The 20,764-nt window shown below is 45.7% G+C and overlaps 1 protein-coding gene and 1 non-coding gene across 2 annotated transcripts; both read right to left on the bottom strand.

Moving 5' to 3' along the window:
* Window positions 1–1,558: 1,558 nt before the first annotated feature.
* Window positions 1,559–20,478, bottom strand: GATM (glycine amidinotransferase). Its single transcript, XM_070953639.1, has 9 exons — window positions 20,363–20,478; window positions 14,155–14,385; window positions 11,508–11,703; window positions 8,026–8,216; window positions 7,168–7,305; window positions 5,276–5,440; window positions 3,026–3,089; window positions 2,797–2,913; window positions 1,559–1,671 (listed from the first exon to the last, which is right to left on the bottom strand). The coding sequence occupies exons 1-9, from the start codon at window positions 20,429–20,431 to the stop codon at window positions 1,559–1,561; spliced, it is 1,284 nt and encodes a 427-aa protein (XP_070809740.1). The 5' UTR covers window positions 20,432–20,478.
* Window positions 9,261–9,332, bottom strand: TRNAH-GUG (transfer RNA histidin (anticodon GUG)). The gene has a single exon. It is a non-coding gene; the product is annotated as a tRNA-His (tRNA).
* Window positions 20,479–20,764: the final 286 nt, after the last annotated feature.

Genomic DNA, 20,764 nt, shown 5'->3' on the forward strand with positions numbered 1-20,764 from the left:
TCTAGTAGATTATCCCAAAAGTTTGTATAGTCTTGGAGTGAAGATTAAAAAAACCAGGGAGAGTCCAGATGTTGTCCAAAATGCCAGCTGGAAGATCCCCTTCACTGCTGAGATAGCAGAATGGGCCTCTGTGGTCTAAGGACCCATTCACCACATATGATTTCAGGAAGGGCCTTGCACATTCTAAGACCAAAGGACCTTTATATTGCTTTCAATGGGATTTACGAGAGGCTTCCAACAAAAAAAGTCAATGGGCGGAAGCCAGATTGGCTTCATGACCATGCAAATTCACTTAACAACCATGGCAAAAAAAACAAAAAAAAAGATTGTAAAATCAAATGTGACTCACTAAAGGACTATATCGTTTAGCAACGGAATTTGCAATCCCAATTGTTTTCATAAGGCAAGGACCACCTGCATAAAGTTACTCTCCTTGGTCCTGAAATGTTGAGCCTATGGGGCTTAGCAGAGCCCCATCACAACTCTTTAAGGGCGCTGATGTCCTGTGCTTATTCTTGCTTGAGCTATCAAGGCCTACATGTCTAAAGTCTTGATGAGCCAAGACTATTCAATGTTGCATGTGACCAGAAGGGGTTTCCCCCCCCCTCCATCTTCACTGATGGCATGTTATCTGTGTAGGCATGTAATAAGACCATGTAAACAGGTCAATTTTGCGAATAAGGCTGCAGCCAGGGGGTGAAATCCAGCAGGTTCTGACAGATTCTGGAGAACCGGTAGCAGAAATTTTGAGTAGTTTGGAGAACCGGCAAATACCACCTCTGGCTGGCCCCAGAGTGGGGTGGGAATGGGGATTTTGCAGTATCTTTCCCCTGGAGTGGGGTGGGAATGGAGATTTTGCAGTATCCTTCCCCCATGAGTGGGGAGGGAATGGGGATTTTGCAGTATCCTTCCCCTGGAGTGGGGTGGGAATGGAGATTTTGCAATATCTTTCCCCTGGAGTGGGGTGGGAATGGGGATTTTGCAGTATCCTTCCCCCCAGGAGTGGGGAGGGAATGGGGATTTTGCAGTATCCTTCCCCTGCCACGCCCACCAAGCCACGCCCACTACAGAACCGGTACTAAAAAAAAAATTGAATTTCACCACTGGCTGCAGCCCTATCAGCTTGTAGTAAGCTAACTCAAAAACACGAACCTCGCTTCTCTATAAATAGTCCCAGTGTCCACTCGGATGTGTCAATCAAAGAATACCTGCCCAAATAATGGAAGCAATCTCTCAAACGCCAACCATTTATCAAGGAGCACTAATTACCTATGGCCCCCGTTCCTTGTTCATAATGTGTGAATAGATCCTTAGGGTGCACTGTCCTGCCCTGGGGATCGGGGACGGGGACCACAAGTTAGGAAGAGGAGGAACCTGATTCAAAGCACAGCAACTCATGCATCTACATTGGTATTATTATTATTATTATTATTATTATTATTATTATTATTATTATTATTATTATTATTTTAAGGAGCCCCGGGGGAAGCTAACCTCTTCATCTTATGACTCATGCATTCCCATTGGATGGTGGCCTGTGCTTCAGACAGACCTCCTGCTAATCAAAATAAGACTTCAAGGTCCCACGGCGACGTATGTCACAGGTCCAGCAGTGGAAGCCTCCTCCCAAAGAATTGGCGTGGCGGATGTTCACTTTGATGGTTGAAATGCCTGCAGGGAAAAGAAGAGAAGGCAATTTCTCGAAGGTAATTTCCCCACCTCCCCCCATGGAATTAATGAGAAGTCAAACATGGGCATACACTGCCAAAAGCAATAGGTTTTCTAATTATGATATTGCACGTAAGCCTTGAATTAGAAGACTCTATGAAGGTCTCAAATCCCACGTCGCCCGCCCCAATGTCTGTCCAATCAGGGAGTCATAGCAATAGCAGTTAGACTTATATACCGCTTTACTGCCCTCTCTAAGTGGTTTACAGAGTCAGCATATTGGCCCCCAACAATCTGAGTCCTAACCTGGGAAGGATGGAAGGCCGAGTCAACCTGGAGCCGCTCAGAATCGAACTTCTGGAGCGAGCAGTGAGTTAAGACTGCGGTACCGCATTATAACCAGTGTGTCCCCATGGCTCCTACATCTTTCATCCTCTTTCCAGGGCTGATCAGAAAGATGAAGTGGTATCTCTTTGAGGGAGACCTCACATCTCTCTAAAACGTGAAGGACATCTAGCCTTCTCTTAACCTTGAAGTGCAGGCAAAAATCTTGAAGGTTAAGGAGGCCAGCCATATCTCCAGATCTCAAAAGGACTGATCAGGTGTAAAGTTCAGCATTTTGTGCCTGCAACAGCTTTCGCTGACTTGGTGGCCTTCTAAGATGTTGAACTTCCAAACTCCAGCTTGAACTTTGGATCTAGAAGAGATTCCAATGCTTCTGGAGGACACTTACTTGGAGAAACACTGAGCTGGAGAAACACTGAGCTGGAGTAATCTGGTTTAAATTATCCTTAGGACAGGGATCGGCAACCCGCAGCTCTGGAGCCGCATGTGGCTCTTTCATCCCTCTGCTGTGGCTCCCTGTCGCCGGTCAGCGCCATAATTTTGAGAGGAGCTTCTGGTGGTGGGCGGAAAGCACAACACGCCAGGAGGAGACTCTTTGGCAAGGGGCGGGTTTTCCAGTCGGCTCCAGAATTGAACAGGGGGCTTTCGGTTAGGACCTTTGTGGCTCTTTTGAGTGTTTAAGATTGCCGATCCCTGCCTTAAGAAAATGTGTGCTCTACAGACACAAACTCTGAAAATAACTGTTCCATGAAATTATGGCCCATCTAACTAAATTGGTCTTACCTAGGCTTTCAAAGAGCTTCTGGATCGGGGTTTCATTGGCATCTACCATCACACGTTTCTCATCCAGCATCAGGACGTTCATGGAAAGCCATTTGGAAGACATCCACAGCGGATGATCTAGAGATGAAAACATGAGCACTCATGGATGTGTCTCAACGTGCAACCATCGCAATAGAACGTTGGCTTCCCAAGTCATGGGAAGTCCATATGGAAACAAAGCCAAACCTACTGTCAGGGATCAGAGGAAGCGGTGGATGAATGATTGTCCAGCCTGCCTTTTTGAAGAGATCAATCTAAGAGAGTCGGGAAGAAAAGAGAGACAGCTTCACACTGGGAAATCATATTGTTTTCTGCGTAGGTTCTCCAGCTGTGCACTCCTAGTAAGTCTATTAGTTTCTCTGCTGTGACATAAAAATGATGGATGAATCAGCAGTTTAATCTGCCCGGCAACCAAGAATAGGATCATAATGGAAGAAGCTTCTCTTCCGATGCCAATTTCAACCTTTGCATCAGGGGTGGTATTCACTTAGGAGCCGAGGTGGCACAGTGGTTAGAGTGCAGTACTGCAGCTACTTCATCTGACTGCTAGTTCAGCAGATCAGCGGATCAAATCTCACCGGCTCAAGGTTGACTCAGCCTTCCATCCTTCCGAGGTGGGTAAAATGAGGACCCAGATTGTTACGGGGCAATATGCTATTTAGTATACTGTCTTTGGTGTAAGCCACCCAGAGTCCTCGGAGAGTGGACAGCATAGAAATATGACGAATAATAATAATAATAATAATAATAATAATAATAATAATAATAATAATAATAATAATAATAATAATAATACCTTCGCTACAGGTTTGCAAATGTGAGCGCACACATGTGCGCAGGACCTTTGCCTGCATGTGCTCACCTCCGCGCCTGTGCAGAGCCTTCCGCACATGCACAGAGCAACAAAAATGGGATGTGATTACATCCGGGCAGATAGGCAGAGCCTCCCACAGCCGCCACTACCAATTCGCCCGAACCGGATAAAACCGGCTAAATACCACCACTGCTTTGCATTTTGTTTGGCGTTAAGATCTTCTTCTTTTTTTTAGCAAAATCTGATTTCTTGCGTGGCTATGTATGTAATGGAATGTGGGGGTGACCTTGGGGAATGAGGGGAAGAGCTGTTGCCTAGGAAACAGATAAGAGAGGCAGGAGCCCCCAGTGGTTTAATGATCAGAGGGAGAAACTTAGGAAGGATTCACCTTCCTAAAGGATCCAAACATTTAAGACTGGCAGTGGGAAGTTGTACTTTTCTATTGGTAAGAACTTGTTAATGTAGCCTTACAATAAAGTAAGAATTAGTTCATTTATTCCTGTTCCCTGTCTGGTTTACCTGGGAGAACTGACAGTATGTTTTTAAATGTTTTTACATTTCTTTTTCATTCACAGTCCAAGTTTAGCTTTCATCTACCCTCCGTTGAAAAGGGGCGGGGTGGCTCAGTGACTAAAATGCTGAGCTTCTCGATCGAAAGGTCAGCAGTTCAGCAGTTCAAATCCCTAGCGCCGCGTTACAGGGTGAGCTCCCATTCCTTGTCCCAGCTTCTGCCAACCTAGCAGTTCAAAAGCACGTGAAAAATGCAAGTAGAAACATAGGGACCATTTTGGTGGGAAGGTAACAGCGTTCCATGCGCCTTTAGCGTTGAGTCATGCCAGCCACATGACCACAGAGACATCTTCAGACAGTGCTAGTTCTTTGGTTTTGAAATGGAGATAAGCACCGCCCCCTAGGGTCAGGAACGACTAGCACATATGTGCGAGGGGAACCTTTACCTGACTCTCCGTTGACACTTTTTTATAGCTGCAGAAAGAATGGGAAAATTGCTGGACTCCTCAGATGCAACCCTCAGTCTTTTAATTGCATTAAGTAGAGATAAGGAGGCTGAAGAACAAATATTGTGTAACACAGTAACCCATAAATCATGGCTAGCAACTCGTACTATCCCCCCCAAATATATATATATATATATATATACATATATATATATATATATATATATATATATATATATATATATATATATAGGCAAGGAAGATTTTTTTTTTAGTGGCATAGATGAGTGATGGCTAACCTTTTTGTCATCGTGTGAAGGGGGGACGGGTTCTGATAGGTTCTGGAGAACCAGTAGCGGAAATTTTGAGTAGTTCTGAGAACTGGCAAATACCACCTCTGGCTGGCCCCAGAGTGGGGTGGGAATGGAGATTTTGCAATATCGTTCCCCCAGAAGTGGCGAGGGAATGGGGATTTTGCAGTATCCTTCTCTTAGAGTGGGGTGGGAATGGAGATTTTGCAGTATCCTTCCCCTGCCATGCCCGCCAAGCCACGCCCACAGAACCGGTAGTAAAAAAAAAAATTTGAATTCCACCACTGCTTAGAATGGTTAGAAAGGTTATAAGTCAAGGACTATCTGAAGTACCCGATTCCTCTGTGAAGCCCGCTTACCTCGTTACAGGGGCGATCTGGATTAGAAAGCACGACTCCAGGGCCAATGATATTAAAAGTAGCATCGATGTGCATCGGGTTTGGGTCTTTGAAAGAAATAGTATGGACTCTATAGTCTGGAGCAAGATGTCTCCTCATCCACTCAATGCCCATGAAATTTGTAACCTGCGACAACAGAGAAAAGGAAAGCAAAAATGCATCTGGTTTCTACTTTAATACAATCTTAAACAAACCTCCAGGGGTGGATTCAGGAGAACTTCTAGCTAAGATTCTGTGCAGTTCAGAGAACCCCTAAATCCCACTCCTGGCTGGCCCCGCCCACCCCACCCCTCTCCTCCCAGGAGTCCCCATGCGGCCCATTTTGGATGCAGGTAAGTGCAGGGCACGCGTGGAGGCTCAGGGAGGGAGAAAAACGGGCCTACTGGAAGTTCAGGAAGGCCGGAAATGTGCCCATTTCCAGCCTCCAGAGGGCCTCCGGAGCCTGGGGAGGCCGTTTTTTGCCCTCCCAGAGGCTCGAAGAAAGCCTCCAGAGCCCAGGGAGGGCAAAAATGCCCAGCCCTCCATGGTACAGGAGGCCCACCATGGCCATGCCCACCCAGCAACCGGGCAGAGAACCCCTTGCTAAAATTTTTGAAGCCCACCCCTGCAAAGCTCCCTCTATGATCCGAATCAAAGTGGACATTTGGACTTTCGCAAATTTTGTAACTTCAGCCCTGTTACTGTGATAATCCCAGTTCAGTGTTCAATTTCTTTTTTTTCTGGGTATCAATGACTAGCCAAGATTAAGATCAATTTATTTAGAGCTAGCACTGGATGCAACCTTTAAACCAAATTTAATGTAACGGTGTGAGGTGTGATGAAAAGGAATTTTGTGTAACGGTTAAGGCATTGGCTTAGAAACCAGGAGACAGTGAGTTCTAGTTCCATCCTAGACAGGAAAGCTTGTTTTAATTTATACTAGTGTGTTCACACATGCTTTCGTTTGGCTGAACTTGTTAACACACTTTGAAAAAAAGGGAGAAAAAAATAACCGTACACTTATAGAACTTATAGCAGTGGTGGGTTGCCCCCGGTTCGCACCGGTTCTATAAAACCGGTAGTAAAACCGGCAGGAGGCTCCGTCCACTGACCCTGACATAATCAAAACGCTTCTGCGCTTGCACAGAAGAGTGCGTGCGCGAGCGAGCAAAGCAAGCACGTGCGCGCGACCCCATTGCAAACTGGTAGTAAAGGTAAGTAGAACCCACCCCTGACTTATAGATATTGTTGTGTCCCCGTCCCACACACGCACCCCCACAGATGGCCCGGAGTTAATAAGCCACACGACAAAGTCTTTGAAGATAAAGCTGGCAGCAACCCAGTGGCTGGCTGCCAATTCAGACTTTACTCACACAAAACAAAGAATAGACTGCAAGCATTCCGATAAAGCAGGCAAAGTTTCAGCAAAACAAGGATTAGTCCAAATGCAGTCCGACAAGGCAGGCAGAAGTCCAGTAACGCAGAGATCATGGATTATTTCTAGTTTTTGCTCGTCACAAACTGAACCGGCCACCACACACACATTTATACCCTGTGGGGTGTGGTCCAGTGACTCAGCTAATCTCTGGCACGCCTTCCCCTCTGCTGCACACGCTTCTCCCTGCGCCGCTGTCGAGGATCCAGCCAGCACTTATCCCCTGCGGGGATGTGCTTGGCTCTGGGCCTATCTCTTGGCCTTCGGTGTCCTCCAGAGGCATTGCCAGAGAGGAGGGTCCTGGAGAGGGAGGCCTTGCCAACTCCTCTCCCTCACTCTCAGAGTCTGCATCTGTCGATAGCCCAGGCTCAGGCAACGGAGCCACAACAGATATATAAGATTTAAGGAAAACTTGAGGGAGGGGTCTGGATTGACTTACCTGACTTCTTTGCACAAAGATATCTCTCCCAGCTCTTATGAAGTCTGCAGCATCAAAGCACGGCTCAAATTCAGTGGTGACAAATTTCCCCTGGGCAGCCAACTTGTGCCTGTCCTCCACGGTGCGGATGGGATAATCCTAATTTTTAAGACAGACATAGCATATGATCCTTGGGACCCAACGGAGGCAAAAAATATACACAGCCTTAAGGGGCTGCAGCAAGGAAATTGCAGTGCCCAGAAGAGAAAAAAGCACTTGTATATAAATAAACCCCATTCTCTCCTAGCACTGATTGTGTTACCTAGTTGGGTAATGAAACATCTGCAAGAAAACAGTCCAGTTCAGAAAGCATCAAAGACCTCATAGTTGTTCTCCTCCTCCTCCTCCTCTTCCTCTTTCCCCTTTCCCTCCTCCTCCACTCCGCAAACCCTACTCCCTTCTAGCAACTCATAATGTTACCTAGTTGGGTAATGACATGTCTGCAAAACAACCAAGTTCAGAAAGCATCAAAGATCCCAAAGTCCTACTACTACTACTACTACTACTACTACTACTACTACTACTACTCTCCACAAACCCTATTCTTTTTTAATACTGATGATATTACCTAGTTAGGTAATGAGATACTGCAAAACAACCAAGTTCAGAAAGCATCAAAGATCCCACAGCCCTAGTCCTAGTCCTCCTCCTCCTCCTCCCCTCCTCCACTCCACAAACCCCCCTCTCTAGAATTGATGATGTTACCTAGACGGGTAATGAAACATCCGCAAGAAAACAACCAAGCTTACAGAGCCCCAAGGACCCCAGTGTTCAAATATTCTCTTCTATTGATTATTTTGGAGAATCAGAAAATGCTACCTGGTCGTAAAGCTCATCAGACATCGTGGGCTTCGGTGCTGTTGTCCATTTGGCTCCCTGGTGAAAATACTCTTTAATGACTCGGCGATACGCTCTATATTCAAAGAACCGGGCTCGCCACGCCATTGGCGCTTCGATGATTTCATTCCCAATGACAAGTAAAATGTCTCTCGGCATAGCTGCGTACATGCCTGCCAGGGAAATCAAGACACACAACACACGCCTGTTATTCCTAGGTAACAGTAACAGAGTTGGAAGGGACCTTGGAGGTCATCTAGTCCAGGGGTCCCCAACCTTTCGGATCTCAGGGACCACTAAATTCATAATTTTAAATCCCGTGGACCACTCATACGATCTGCTTAATGACTGGCTGGGTGGGCGTGGGTAGGTGGTCATGTGACTGGGTGGGCGTGGCCAACTCGATGTCACTCACGTCGAGGGGCACCTCGCCAGCGTCTACTCGCCCCTCCCCTCCCACCCACTCCTCGCCTCCCTGCTCGAGCAACCAGCATGAGAAAGAGTTGGCAAAACAGCTGGCTCAGCTCAAATTGGGCCTGACCGAGAAGGAGGCTCAGCAGAAGCACCTCCCTGAGGACTAGGAGCATAGGATTTCCAAGCAGAGGGAAGACCTGCGGGAGTGCAAGGCCAGGTACCAGCGCCTGGAGGCTCAGTGGGCTGAGATGGTCAGCCAGTTCCAGGCCATGATGCAGTCCCACTAGAATGAGGCCCTCCGGCTCTTCGCCACCAGTGGCGCTTCCCTCCAGCCTTCGCCCAAAGCCCCACACCAGGAGGCCGAAGCAGACCCCAAGTTGGAATTTCTGTCCCCCTCCGACCCACACAAAAAGACCCCGAAGGGGGAGATTCTCTGCAGCAACACAAGCGTTGATTGCACGTATCCGTCCCAGGGGCCGTAGTTTGAGGACCCCTGATTTAGTGCAATATAAAAAAATGCAAATAATTTTCCTGCGGACCGCCAAAATTTTCTCACGGACCACCAGTGGTCCACGGACCACCAGTTGGTGACCGCTGATCTAGTCCAACCCCTTGCTCACGCAGGAGTCCTATACTATGGATTTGAACTGCCAAACTGCCAATCTTCCCGATCAACAAGCTCAACGCCTTAAGCCACTGAGCCACCTAGCCAGGCTCAAAGAATGAAGTTAGTTTTAATATGTTCTATCCTATTTATTAAATGGGACATTTTAGAAGGCTGAGAAAAAAATTGAAGGAGGAACTGCCGTGACTCGGATTCGAACCGAGGTTGCTGCGGCCACAACGCAGAGTACTAACCACTATACGATCACGGCGCGCCACTGAAGAACTGAGTGGCTCTCCATCTCTGTGCTTTAGCATGGCTGTGTACAATGCACACTGTCGATACATGACCACAACATTCAATGTTTCCGGTAAGGTTGCTTTTTGTGAATGATGCAGTTTGAATGAAAATATAGCAAAGAATGTTAAAATCCCAAGGATTATCTTTTTTTTTTTTTCAAGTTATAAAAGAAAACATGATGGCCAGCAACTTACGTGTGCTCTGTGTGCTTTAGAAAAGAAAGTGCCACAATTTATACATTCAATCACACAGGTATGTGCGTGAAATCGATAAGCATCAATTTAGCAGGTAAACTGGCCTTCAAAGAACGGGGTGAGAAGTCAGACCTGTTTCTAGACCCCCTGGTTACCCTACAATATTTCTATCCTGTTTTTATCAACTCCATAATAATTGTAAACAAACTGTAAAATTGTAAAATTGTTTTGTTTTTTTCATTTTGTTTTAAAATTTAATTTTTTTTTTTAATTTGGCCTTCCCTTTCTCTTTCCTGTGCTATTCTCCTAACATTCCTCCTTGCTAATAATTTTCCTTAAAGGTAAAGGTTCCCGTCGCACATATGTGCTAGTCATTCCCGACTCTAGAGGGCAGTGCTCATCTCTGTTTCAAAGCCGAAGAGCCAGTGCTGTCCGAAGACGTCTCCATGGTCATGTGGCCGGCATGACTAAACTCCAAAGGCGCACGGAACGCTGTTCCCTTCCCACCAAAGGTGGTCCCTATTTTTCTACTTGCATTTTTTTACCTGCTTTCGAACTGCTAGGTTGGCAGAAGCTGTGGCAAATAATGGGAGCTCACCCCATTACGCGGCACTAGGGATTCGAACCGCTGAACTGCTGACCTTTCGATCGACAAGCTCAGTGTCTTAGCCACTGAGCCACCATGTCCCTTTAGTAATAATTAAATACTTAATTTAATATTTAATTTTTTAAAATAATTTTCCTTATCTGTTATAATTCCCTTTACTGTTTTCATTTTTTTTTAAAAAAATAATGACTTTTTAAATACAGGTAATCTTTGGCTTACTATAATTCATTTAGTGACCGTTTGCTATTACAACGGCACTGGGAAAAAAGTGATTGATGACCATTTTTCACACTTCCGAGCGTTGCAACATTACCGTGGCCACATGATCAAAATTCAGAGGCTTGGCAACTGGCATGTAATCATGACAGTTGCAGTGTTCCGGGGTCATGTGAGTCCCTTTTGCGACCTTCTGACAAGCAAAGTCAATGGGGGAAGTCAGATTCACTAAACAACCATGTGACCACTTAAAAACTACAGCAAGAAAAGATCATAAAATGAGGCAAAAATAGTCTCGCTTAGCAACAGAGATTTGGGGCTCAATTGTGGTCATATGTGGAGGACTACCGGCTGTAAAAATTGTGTTTCTGGAACATAATGGGTGGCTTTGCAACCCAATATTTAAAACTAGCTGGACGCCCGTGCTTTGCTACAAAATTATGTGCTCGGGCTTGATAAATAGACACTTGCAGCCTGAAACTTAATGTAGAATGTGTAACTCCGTAGCATCAGAGTGTGTTAATATAATGCAACTGGCAGTTGGAACAGAGGGGAAGGGGGAGTAGAATGTCCCAGCCTGCAACATTCATTGGTATTCATCTGGCTAGCGTCCTGTCAGTGTATGAGAGAGTTGAGGGGTGTTTGGAAACTCAAACAGTATTTGCTGCATGAGCAAGGAGGAGACAGGAAGGAGGATGGGTGTGGCTTAGCTCAACTGTTCTGTAGTAAAGCTGCTTGCTGCTGTGAAAGTAAAACTGAAAGTGAAACTCCTCTCCTCTGCTTGTGTTTTGCATTTGGAACAGGTTTCTTTTCAGGTGGGGAGGGGGAGTACAACTCCTTAGCATCAGAGCGTGTTAATAATAATATAGGAAATATTAATGCTCTGATGGTCATTTCAAAAAATCCTTTCTTAGTGAGCACCTAGAAGCCAAGAGGAACATACGTGGCAAATTTCAAGTTTGTAGGCTTTACGGTTCTGGAGATTTCGTGACTAATGCATGAGTGGTTTTCGCTTTTATATATATAGATAATAAATAAGGTGCCTCGATAATCAATAAGTAGGTAGATTACAGAAAATGCACAGGTGTAAAGCACTAAACTTTGTTGAAAGCTATTCAGTAAAAAGTACCAGTAGATTCAAAATCAGGTGTTTTATATCGGGTTGACCAGTTGAGGATTTCTGGCCTCTTCACAATCACTCCCTCCATCTTCAAAATATTGCACATTTCTTCAATCTCAGCGATTGCTTTCTTAATATAATCCTCAGGAAAACTCTGGCCTCCGTACTTCTGATAAAATTCCCAGTACTTATCATAGGTATTAGCCTGGGGAAACAACAAAAAAGAAAGAAAAACCACAAAGTCTTGTGTGAAACAAACTATTTACAGACAATTGCGCAAATGGTTTTTCCAACAGATGAACAAAAGAAGATTTCTCTGTTCTCGCAGAGAGGAATCACCGACTCCCCTAAAAAGGGGAAATTCCATAACACACTTTGTTATGGTTTGTTGAGTAAATCACGACTGGGTTCACAAACATTAATAGCAATAGCATTTAGGCTTATATACCATTTCACAATGCTTTACAGGCCTCTCTAAGTGGTTTACACAGTCAGCATATTTGTGCCCAACAATCTGGGTCCTCATTTTACCGACCTTGGAAGGATATGTTTAATATTTTGTATATCGGCACCACAATCGCAACAGGGGGAATCCCTCCATTCCCACTGATACAAGGCAGAGGTGCTTCTTCTAGTGTCACAACCAGAGGTGGGCTGCTGGGGGTTCGAAAGGGTTCGGGAGAACCTCTAGCTAAGATTCTGTGCAGTTTGGAGAACCCCTAAATCCCACTCATGGATGGCACGGCCCACCCCACTCTGCCCCTCCCAGGAGTCCCCACACAGCCTGTTTTGGATGCAGGTTAAGTGCAGGGCGCGCACAGAGGCTCAGGGAGGGAGGAAAACGGGCCTACCGGAAGTTCCAGCCCGTTTCCAGCCTCCAGAGGGCCTCCGGAGCCTGGGGAGGCCATTTTCGCCCTCCTGGAGGCTCGAAGAAAACTTCTGGAGCCCGGGGAGGACAAAAACACGCCCCCCTCCAATGATGCAGGAGGCAGACTAGGCCACGCCCACCATGGCCACACCCACCCAGTAACCGGGCAGAGAACCCCTTGCTAAAATTTGTGAAGCCCACCCCTGGTCACAACTAATTCTGTTCAATTTCATCCAGACAGAGCAAGGCAGGTGATAAGAGGGATCACTAATGGTCAGGCCACAAGAAGGTACAAGAAGATACACAGCAGTGGAGCCAGGAATCTTTCCTTAGAAGACTTTCCTAGAAACAGTTATAAAGACTAGAGAACAGGCCGTTCCTGCTCCTGAAGGCACTGCCCACAGGTCTCTCAACTCCATGCCCTCCATCGTTGTTGACTCTCAGGCTGTGAGATTTGTGCTGCTGGAATTACCGCAGTAGCAGTTTCGATCACGTGTATGGTTCAAGGGCCAGGACAGATTTTCCAGCGACAAGTAATCGTCCTAAAGCTTCCGAGATAAGTTGGGTGTCATGCGGACTGGATCCCAAACGGCCAGCTCAGCAACTTTCAAGTTGTGTTTTCGTTCATTTGTTTTCGGCTCTTCTAAATGTCATCTGAGACCATCGCTGCATCCAGCAGGTTGGCCACGCTTGCAAAGGTGATGACTTCAGCTTCCACAGTCCATGCCCTCTGTGGACTTGGATCCATGAAAGCTCAGCCAATCATCCCTCTGCGCAGTAATTGCTTTTGCTGCAAAAAATGAATAGTCTGGAGCCTTGGTAGTACAGTGGTCTAAAGCACCCGGGTATTAAGACCAGCTGCCTGCAATTACTACAGGTTCGAATCTCGCCAAGGCTCAAGGTTGACTCAGCCTTCCATCCTTTCTTTTTTTTTTTTTAATTTTAAAACAAAACTTCATTGATTGTTAAAAAACATTTAAAACATACAAGTTTCTCTCAATCAAGAAATAAATTTACATATACAATACATAGACTTCATCTATTGACTGATTTCCGTTATTCTATATACATATATTATATATATTATATATACATATATACAAACATACAGTAACATATTTCATATTCTATCCTTCTGACAGTGCTGTTTTTAATTATATTAATTTCTTCTAAATTTCATCTCTACCCATTTCCTTTCCTCTGGTTTATCCATTGGTACCATCTATTCCATATTGCATAATATTTTGAATCCTCCTTATCCTGTAACTCTAAAGTTAGTTTGTCCATTTCTGCGCATGTGTATATTTTTTGTATTAGTTCCTGGTCAGTTGGCAGTCGGTCGCTTTTCCAAAATTGTGCTAGCGCTAATCTAGCCGCCGTGATTATATGAAGCGTTAGGTATTTTATGTCATTTCGGATGTTCTTTTTAATCATGCCTAATAGAAAAATCTCAGGTTCTAATTCAATTTCATAATCTGTTATTTCTCTTATCCATGTAATAAGATGACTTTGTATAAATATACAAAAGGATGAAGGCTATTGTTTAGCGCATTGTAAGCCGCCCTGAGTCTCCGGAGAAGGGCGGCATATAAATCAAATTAAAAAAAAAAAACTCACATAAGAGTCTAAAACTTTACTTATCTTCTATCTTATGAACAACTCAAGGGCAGAAAACGCCAGTTTTCCTTCCTTCTTCTGAACCAGAAAGCAGGACAAGAAGCAACAGGTGGAAGATTATTAAAGAGATCCAATTTAGAATTAAGGAAACTTCAGAGAGTAAAAACTCACCTTCACCTCCACTGTGAAAGGAGGAACACGGGCGTTTTCGGCTCTCCCCACAATGACTTCTTCCAGTGGGTCCCATTCATTGTAGGCAGAGACAGGACAATTTTCTGGACTAAGGTCAGGAAGTTTGGAGGGTTCAGCAGCAGCAACAGGAGGGCAGGGAGCATTGGAGGCCGCTGCAGCCTGGGTGCTCTGGAAAGTTCGCTGCACCCATCCTGTGACGACTCTTCTAAACTTGAATTGAAAAGCAAAAACAACCATAAGAAGTGGGGGGGGGGAAATCATAGTGGTGTGTGACTAGATGGGGCCTATCATAAGGTTTTCGGTTCCAGGGAAACAATGATTGGACTGCCATTTGTCAGAAACGGGGTAGGGCAGTGATGGCGAACCTTTTCAGCACCGAGTGCCCAAACTGGAACATGTGTGCATGTGCATGTGCATGCAAATGCATGCACCAGAGCACCGGAAACCTGAAGACCAATTGGCCAGCACGCATATGCCTGTTTTTTGGCCATTTTTTGGCTGTTTTCAAGCCATTTTTCAGGCCATTTTCAGGCTGTTTCCAGCCCAAAAAATGACCCGAAAACAGCCTGAAAACGGCCCAAACACGGCCTGAAAATGGCCCAAAAAACACCCTGTTTTTTGGCTATTTTCAGGCCGTTTTCTGGCACTCTGGCACCCGCGAAGACCAACCGGCCAGCTCCAGAAACCAGAAGAGCACGCGTGCCTACAGAGAGGGGTCTACGTGCCACCTTTGGCACGTGTGCCATTGGTTCACCATCATGGGTGTAGGGTGTTTCCTGCTTGGGCAGGGGGTTGGACTAGATTGGGTGTCAGCAACCCGCAGCTCCGGAGCCACATGCGGCTCTTTCGTCCTCCTGCTGTGGCTCCCTATCGGCTGAACCAACCACTAGCTGGCCCCATTCCTCGCTCTCCCCTTCCAGTCACTTAAACAAACCATGGCTTAGCACAGTCTGGGAACCGGGTAACAAAGAGCAACCGAAAGCACGGTGTTGAATCAGCCAGCCTAACTTTCTACATCAACCCAGCATCCATCCATGTTGGGATATCACTGGCTTCCGCACCTTCAAACTAGGGGTGAAATCCAGCAGGTTCTGACAGGTTCTGGAGAACTGGTAGTGGAAATTTTGAGTAGTTCGGAGAACCAGTAACAGAAATTTTGAGTAGTTCGGAGAACCAGTAGCGGAAATTTTGAGTAGTTCGGAGAACCGGTAGCGGAAATTTTGAGTAGTTCGGAGAATCGGTAGCAGAAATTTTGAGTAGTTCGGAGAACTGGCAAATACCACCTCTGGCTGGCCCCCGAGTGGAGTGGGAATGGAGATTTTGCAGTATCCTTCCCCCAGGGGTGGGGAGGGAATGAAGATTTTGCAATATCCTCCCCCTGCCACGCCCACCAAGCCACGCCCACAGAACTGGTAGGGAAAATTTTTGAATTTCACCCCTGCTTCAAACATTCCAGTGTTGTAAGAAGAAGAGATTCAACGTTTAGCTAAGTTCTTCTACTCAAGGCAAACCCCTTTAGTAGAAGAGGCTGCACTTGTTCCCTACCAGCTGTTGGGAAAAACTAGACTGACAAATTGCCTAGGAGCAAGTATGCCCTATCTTCTTGCAGAGTGCAAATGATCAGCATTCCCAGCCCAAAATGGGAGGATAGGCATGTGTGCTGGGTCAGCAGAAGGTTGGAGAAGGGGGAGGAGCCCCTCCTCCCCAGAGAAGGCATGTTGGAGCACAGAAAGGGAAGATTCAAAAGATCTCAAGCTCGTTTTTTTTAGAGTTTGTCCATTTCAGGCAGGTTAGGTCTGACTTGAAGGAAAAAGACAGCTAGATCTACAGAAACCCAGAAGAGGACTGAAACATCAGGTTTCAAAAACCATCTGAATGAACAGGTCCAGTGCAATCCACATTGATGAAAAAAAATGGTATGGATCATAATGTCACAATATAATATAATAACAGAGTTGGAAGGGACCTTGGAGGTCTTCTAATCCAACCCCCTTCTTAGGAAGGAAACCCTACACCACTTAAGGCAAATGGTTATCCAACATCTTAAAAATTTCCAGTGTTGGAGCATGTACAACTTCTAGAGGCAAGTCATTCCACTGATTAATTGTTCTCATTGTCAAGAAATTTCTCCTTAGTTCTAAGTTGCTTCTTTCCTTGCTTAGTTTCCACCCATTGCTTCTTGTCCTACCCTCTGGTGCTTTGGAGAATAGTTTGACTCCCTCTTCTTTGTGGAACCCCTTGAGATATTGGAAGAGTGCTATCATGTCTCCCCTAGTCCTTCTTTTCATTAAACTAGACATACCCAGTTCCTGCAACCGTTCTTCATATGTTTTAGCCTCCAGTCCCCTAATCGTCCTTGTGGCTCTTCTCTGCACTCTTTCTAGAGTCTCCACATCTTTTTTACGTCATGGTGACCAAAACTGAATGCAGTATTTCAAGTGTGGCCTTACCAAGGCATTATAAAGTGGTATTAACACTTCACGGGATCTTGATTCTATCCCTCGGTTTATGCAGCCTAAGAACTGTGTTGGCTTTTTTGGCAGCTATATTTATTAATTAATTTATTAATTTAACTTATATACCGCCCTTCTCCCCAGGGGGACTCTATACTATATACTGTAGCCCAGCCCTTTGCACTAGCAATGCACGGATGAAAGTACCTTAATCCCGTTTTCTAGGGTGATACCATGATATTTACGTCTCACATTTATATGGATTTATGATACACAATTTGTCGCTCCCCACCCTCCATCCTGACACCAAGAAGTGAGATTCTTGAGAAAACAGACCATGGTCTCCTGCCAACTCCGTGGGCAGAAAGTTCCTTACAGATGCAGGCAGGAATTTTTTCGCTTTACGATTGCAGTTGTGTGCAATTCCCATGCCCCTCACAAATCTTGTGTGTCATTTACACAGCCCAACTTGTCTTTCCTCCTGCCCTTCCTCCAAGCATCCCCACTGAATCCTACGTTGGAGTTGCATCTCAGGAAATCTTGTGCCTTTGAATAAAATCTCTGATTTTTCACATATTTTTCAGAGCCTTGGTGGTGCAGCAGACTAAAGTGCTGTTAAGTAGCACCAGCTGCCTGCAATTACTGCAAGTTCAAATCTCACCAGGCTCAAGGTTGACTCAGCCTTCCATCCTTTCGAGGTAGGTAAAATGAGGACCCGGATTGTGGGGGCAATAAGCTGACTTTGTATAAAAAAGAACACCGCTTGGGGGGGGGGCAAAAGCCCTACTAAGCAGGTATATACAAAAGTATGAAGGCTATTGTTTAACGCATTGTAAGCTGCCCTGAGTCTCCGGAGAAGGGCAACATATAAATCGAACCAATAAATAAATAAATATACTCCAGACTTCTGGTTTTTGGCGCTCCGCTAGACTAATGTGCGCCTCTTCCTGCAAAGTCACAGTTTTGGAAGTACACAGGTGAGGTGAGGAATCTCAGCTGGCGGTTAGCACATCAGCTAATAACCATCTATCCAAGTTCAGCATATTTTATCCAGCTCAGAAACCCTGGAAGCTGCCTCTCTAGGAATGAAGAATCCCATGTCAAGACAAGAAAGGAAATGGGAGATCAAGTGATGCCGTTTTTCCTGTCTTTCCACTGCTATCTTCCTGCCTGCGCAGTGAACTTGATTTTTTCCTTCACTTGAAAAATCTCTATGGGCTCTTCACAAAGCAGAAGTTTCCTTGTCCGTTTTTTCTCGCACTGCTGAGCTTGCAGAACGAACAGATGACGATGGACTAGATTTGCCCTCCCCAGTTCTGAAATACCTGATTTGTTTTAACAGATTATCAGGGTTGGAAGGGACTTTGTAAGTCATCTACTCCAACCCCCCACCTAAGCAGGAAACCCTACACCATTTCTGACAGATGGCAGTCCAGTCTCTTCTTGAAAGCCTCCAGTGATGAAGCTCCCACAATTTCTGAAGGCAACTTCTGTTCCATGGGTTGATTGTTCTCAGTGTCAGAAAATTTCTCCTTATTTCCAGGTTGAATCTCTCCTTGATCAGTTTCCACCCATGATTCCTTGTCTGGCCTTCAGGTCCTCTCTGTGGCAGCCCCTCAAGTATTGAAACACTGCTATCCTGTCTCCCCTGGTCCTTCTCTTCACTAGACTTTCCATGCCCAGTTCCTGCAACTATTTGTCAAATGTTTTAGCCTCCATTCCCCTAATCATCCTGGTTGCTCTTCTCTGCACTTTTTGTAGAGTCTCAACATCTTTTTTATAGTGTGGTGACCAAAACTGGATGCAGGATTCTAGGTGTGAACTTACTAAAGGCTTTATATAAAGCTTCAAATGGCATTTGAATGCCATTTCGAGCAGAGGGCTTTTCAAATGCCCAGCATCTCCTTCTCTGTGTGTGCGTAAGTCCACAACTGCATGTTTGAGTCTTGGTTGACTCCTTGGCCTTTGCCTGGGTAAGTTTTCTCGCCAAGATTTCAGAAATGATTTGCCATTGCCTCTTTCCCAGGGCTGAGAGGGAAGGGAATGGCCTAAGGTCACCCAGTTGGCTTTGTGTCTAAAATGGAACTAGAATTCACTATCTCCTGGTTAACCACGACACCAAGCTGCCTCTCTGTTCGTTCGCAGAGCATATAAAGAATGAGTCTGTTGACACCTCCGTCCTGAGATTTAAACTTTGGCACAGAAACACTCACTGTCCCCAAATTTGCCCCGGACAGCAGAGATAGGCAGCTAAATGACATATGTAAATTTAGACTCTGGACTTCAAGGTTCAAGGGGTTGGGGGTGGGGAAGGTGAGTGGAATCTTTTTTCCCAAGGAACAAGTCAAAATCAAAACTTTTATTACAGACTTCAAGCCAGAGAGCCTATGGAACAGATCAGATTTGATGCAAGTGAACAGTTACTTACAGTAAACAGTAACAGAGTTAGGAGGGACCTTGGAGGTCATTTAGTCCAACCACCTGCTCACTCAGGAGACCTGTACTAGGGATTCGAACCGCCGAACTGGCGACCTTTCTGATCGACAAGCTCAATGTCTTAGCCACTGAGCCACCTAGTTCAACAAGGAGCTTAGTTATAGTTAATTTTCACAACTATTTCCCTTGTAGGAATGGAAGGAAGGATTTAACCAAAATTAACCCAAAAGGGATAAAAGATAAGGACAGATGGGAGTTGAAGCTCTTTGGAGAGAAAAGGGAAGACAGGAATTTCAAGGACATTTAAATTTGATTGCCAAAAAGCGCCACATTTTTTTAAAAAATAACATAAAATAAAATCCCTATCTGAACTTTTCCTTCCAAAGTTCCAGACTTTTGCGAATTGGTTGGATCAAAATTGACCTTCCATGCAAAGAAACCCTCCCACCACCCCCCAAAGGCAAGTTTTGAAAGTTTGCTCCGAGGTTTTTCTTTTTCTTTCTCTTTAAATTGATTTTCTATTAAATACATTTCTTAGCGCTTAATAAACATCATATGGTCTGGGTATTTAATTTGCTTAAACAATACAAATGGACATTCTTAATCTCCTTCCCCCCTTTTTTTTCCAACCCTGAGCAAAATAAGATTCCATGTTTGATAATATTTCTACCTCTTCTTTCTGTTTAATTTTTTCAATGCCAATCTATCCATTTCTGCGCAATCTAGTCTCTTCCTGAGTCTGACTATCTTTTCATCTCGTTTTTTCGTTTGGTTTTATTTTGGTTTTTTTAAACTCCCAGGGGAATCCACGGGAAGTAGGATCTCGCCTTCCAGCCGCACCTCCTCAAAATCCCACCCAACGCCAATTCCCTGCGCTCCCCTGACTTTGCGCGTGGAGGAGGTTTCCGCGGCGCACCCTCAAGAGCGATGGCTGGCAATGCTCGGATCGCGCTACCTAGGATCGCTCCCCCTCCTACCCTCGCCTGAATAACAAGCGCTCTGGGCTCCGATCCTCGACGCGCCTCTCCCGCTTGCTATCCAGACTATCCTAAACTTGGTTTGTTGGCACACAACGCGCTGAATCAGATCTGGACAAGCCCCAGCAAGAGTTTGACTATTCAACCCACACGCGCTCAGCTGGAATGAGCTGCGACTTTGGTTTGCGTCGCCCCGAGTTTTCAAGGAGCTGTGCGAATTCAGAAAGCGGCTTCAAGTTTCCTTCCTGCCACCGGATTCAGCGGGTTGTGTGAACGGGACCGGGGTGCTTTCTTTCCCAGCCGGCTGCAAGGGACGCTTACCCTCGACCCAATGTAATGCACGGCTTCGGCCCCTCGACTGCCTCCGCGCAGGCACCGCACGCGCAGCATCCTCGCTTTTTGTTTTTTTGGTTTTTTTTTTCTCCCCCCGGGCTGGTTCGGATCCCCGTCCGGAGCAATCGTGCGCGCAACCGATCCGGCTCGCACCTACAGGTTAACGCCAAAGACAAGCTGAAGCTGTGCGCTTTTGAGCGCAGCTTTGCGCACGCCCCTTGCGCGGTGCCTATTGGCTGGCCCGGCCGGGAGGCTGGGTAGAGGTGAGGGGGTGGGGGGGGGGGCAAGGCGAGCACAGCCCCAACTTAGCCCCGGGCTGCATTCCGCCTTCTTGGTTGCTTTTTATAGCTGGAATGAATGGGGAAGGGTCTCCTGGGCGCTGCCTCCGGT

This window comes from Pituophis catenifer, unplaced genomic scaffold (genome assembly GCF_029215685.1).
Source record: "Pituophis catenifer annectens isolate HBS135680 unplaced genomic scaffold, rPitCat1.0.hap2 SCAF_14, whole genome shotgun sequence".
In the NCBI taxonomy this organism is placed as follows: Eukaryota; Metazoa; Chordata; class Lepidosauria; order Squamata; family Colubridae; genus Pituophis; species Pituophis catenifer.

What these genes read in the sequence shown, in the direction of transcription:
- GATM (XM_070953639.1), bottom strand. Translation starts at nt 20,431, where the DNA reads ATGCTGCGCGTGCGGTGCCTGCGCGGAGGCAGTCGAGGGGCCGAAGCC. An exon ending in CTTTCACAGTGGAGGTGAAG is followed by an intron (nt 11,704 to 14,154) that starts GTGAGTTTTTAC and finishes TTGTTTCCCCAG; the next exon opens with GCTAATACCTATGATAAGTA. An exon ending in TCTTTGTGCAAAGAAGTCAG is followed by an intron (nt 5,441 to 7,167) that starts GTAAGTCAATCC and finishes CTGTTGTCGCAG; the next exon opens with GTTACAAATTTCATGGGCAT.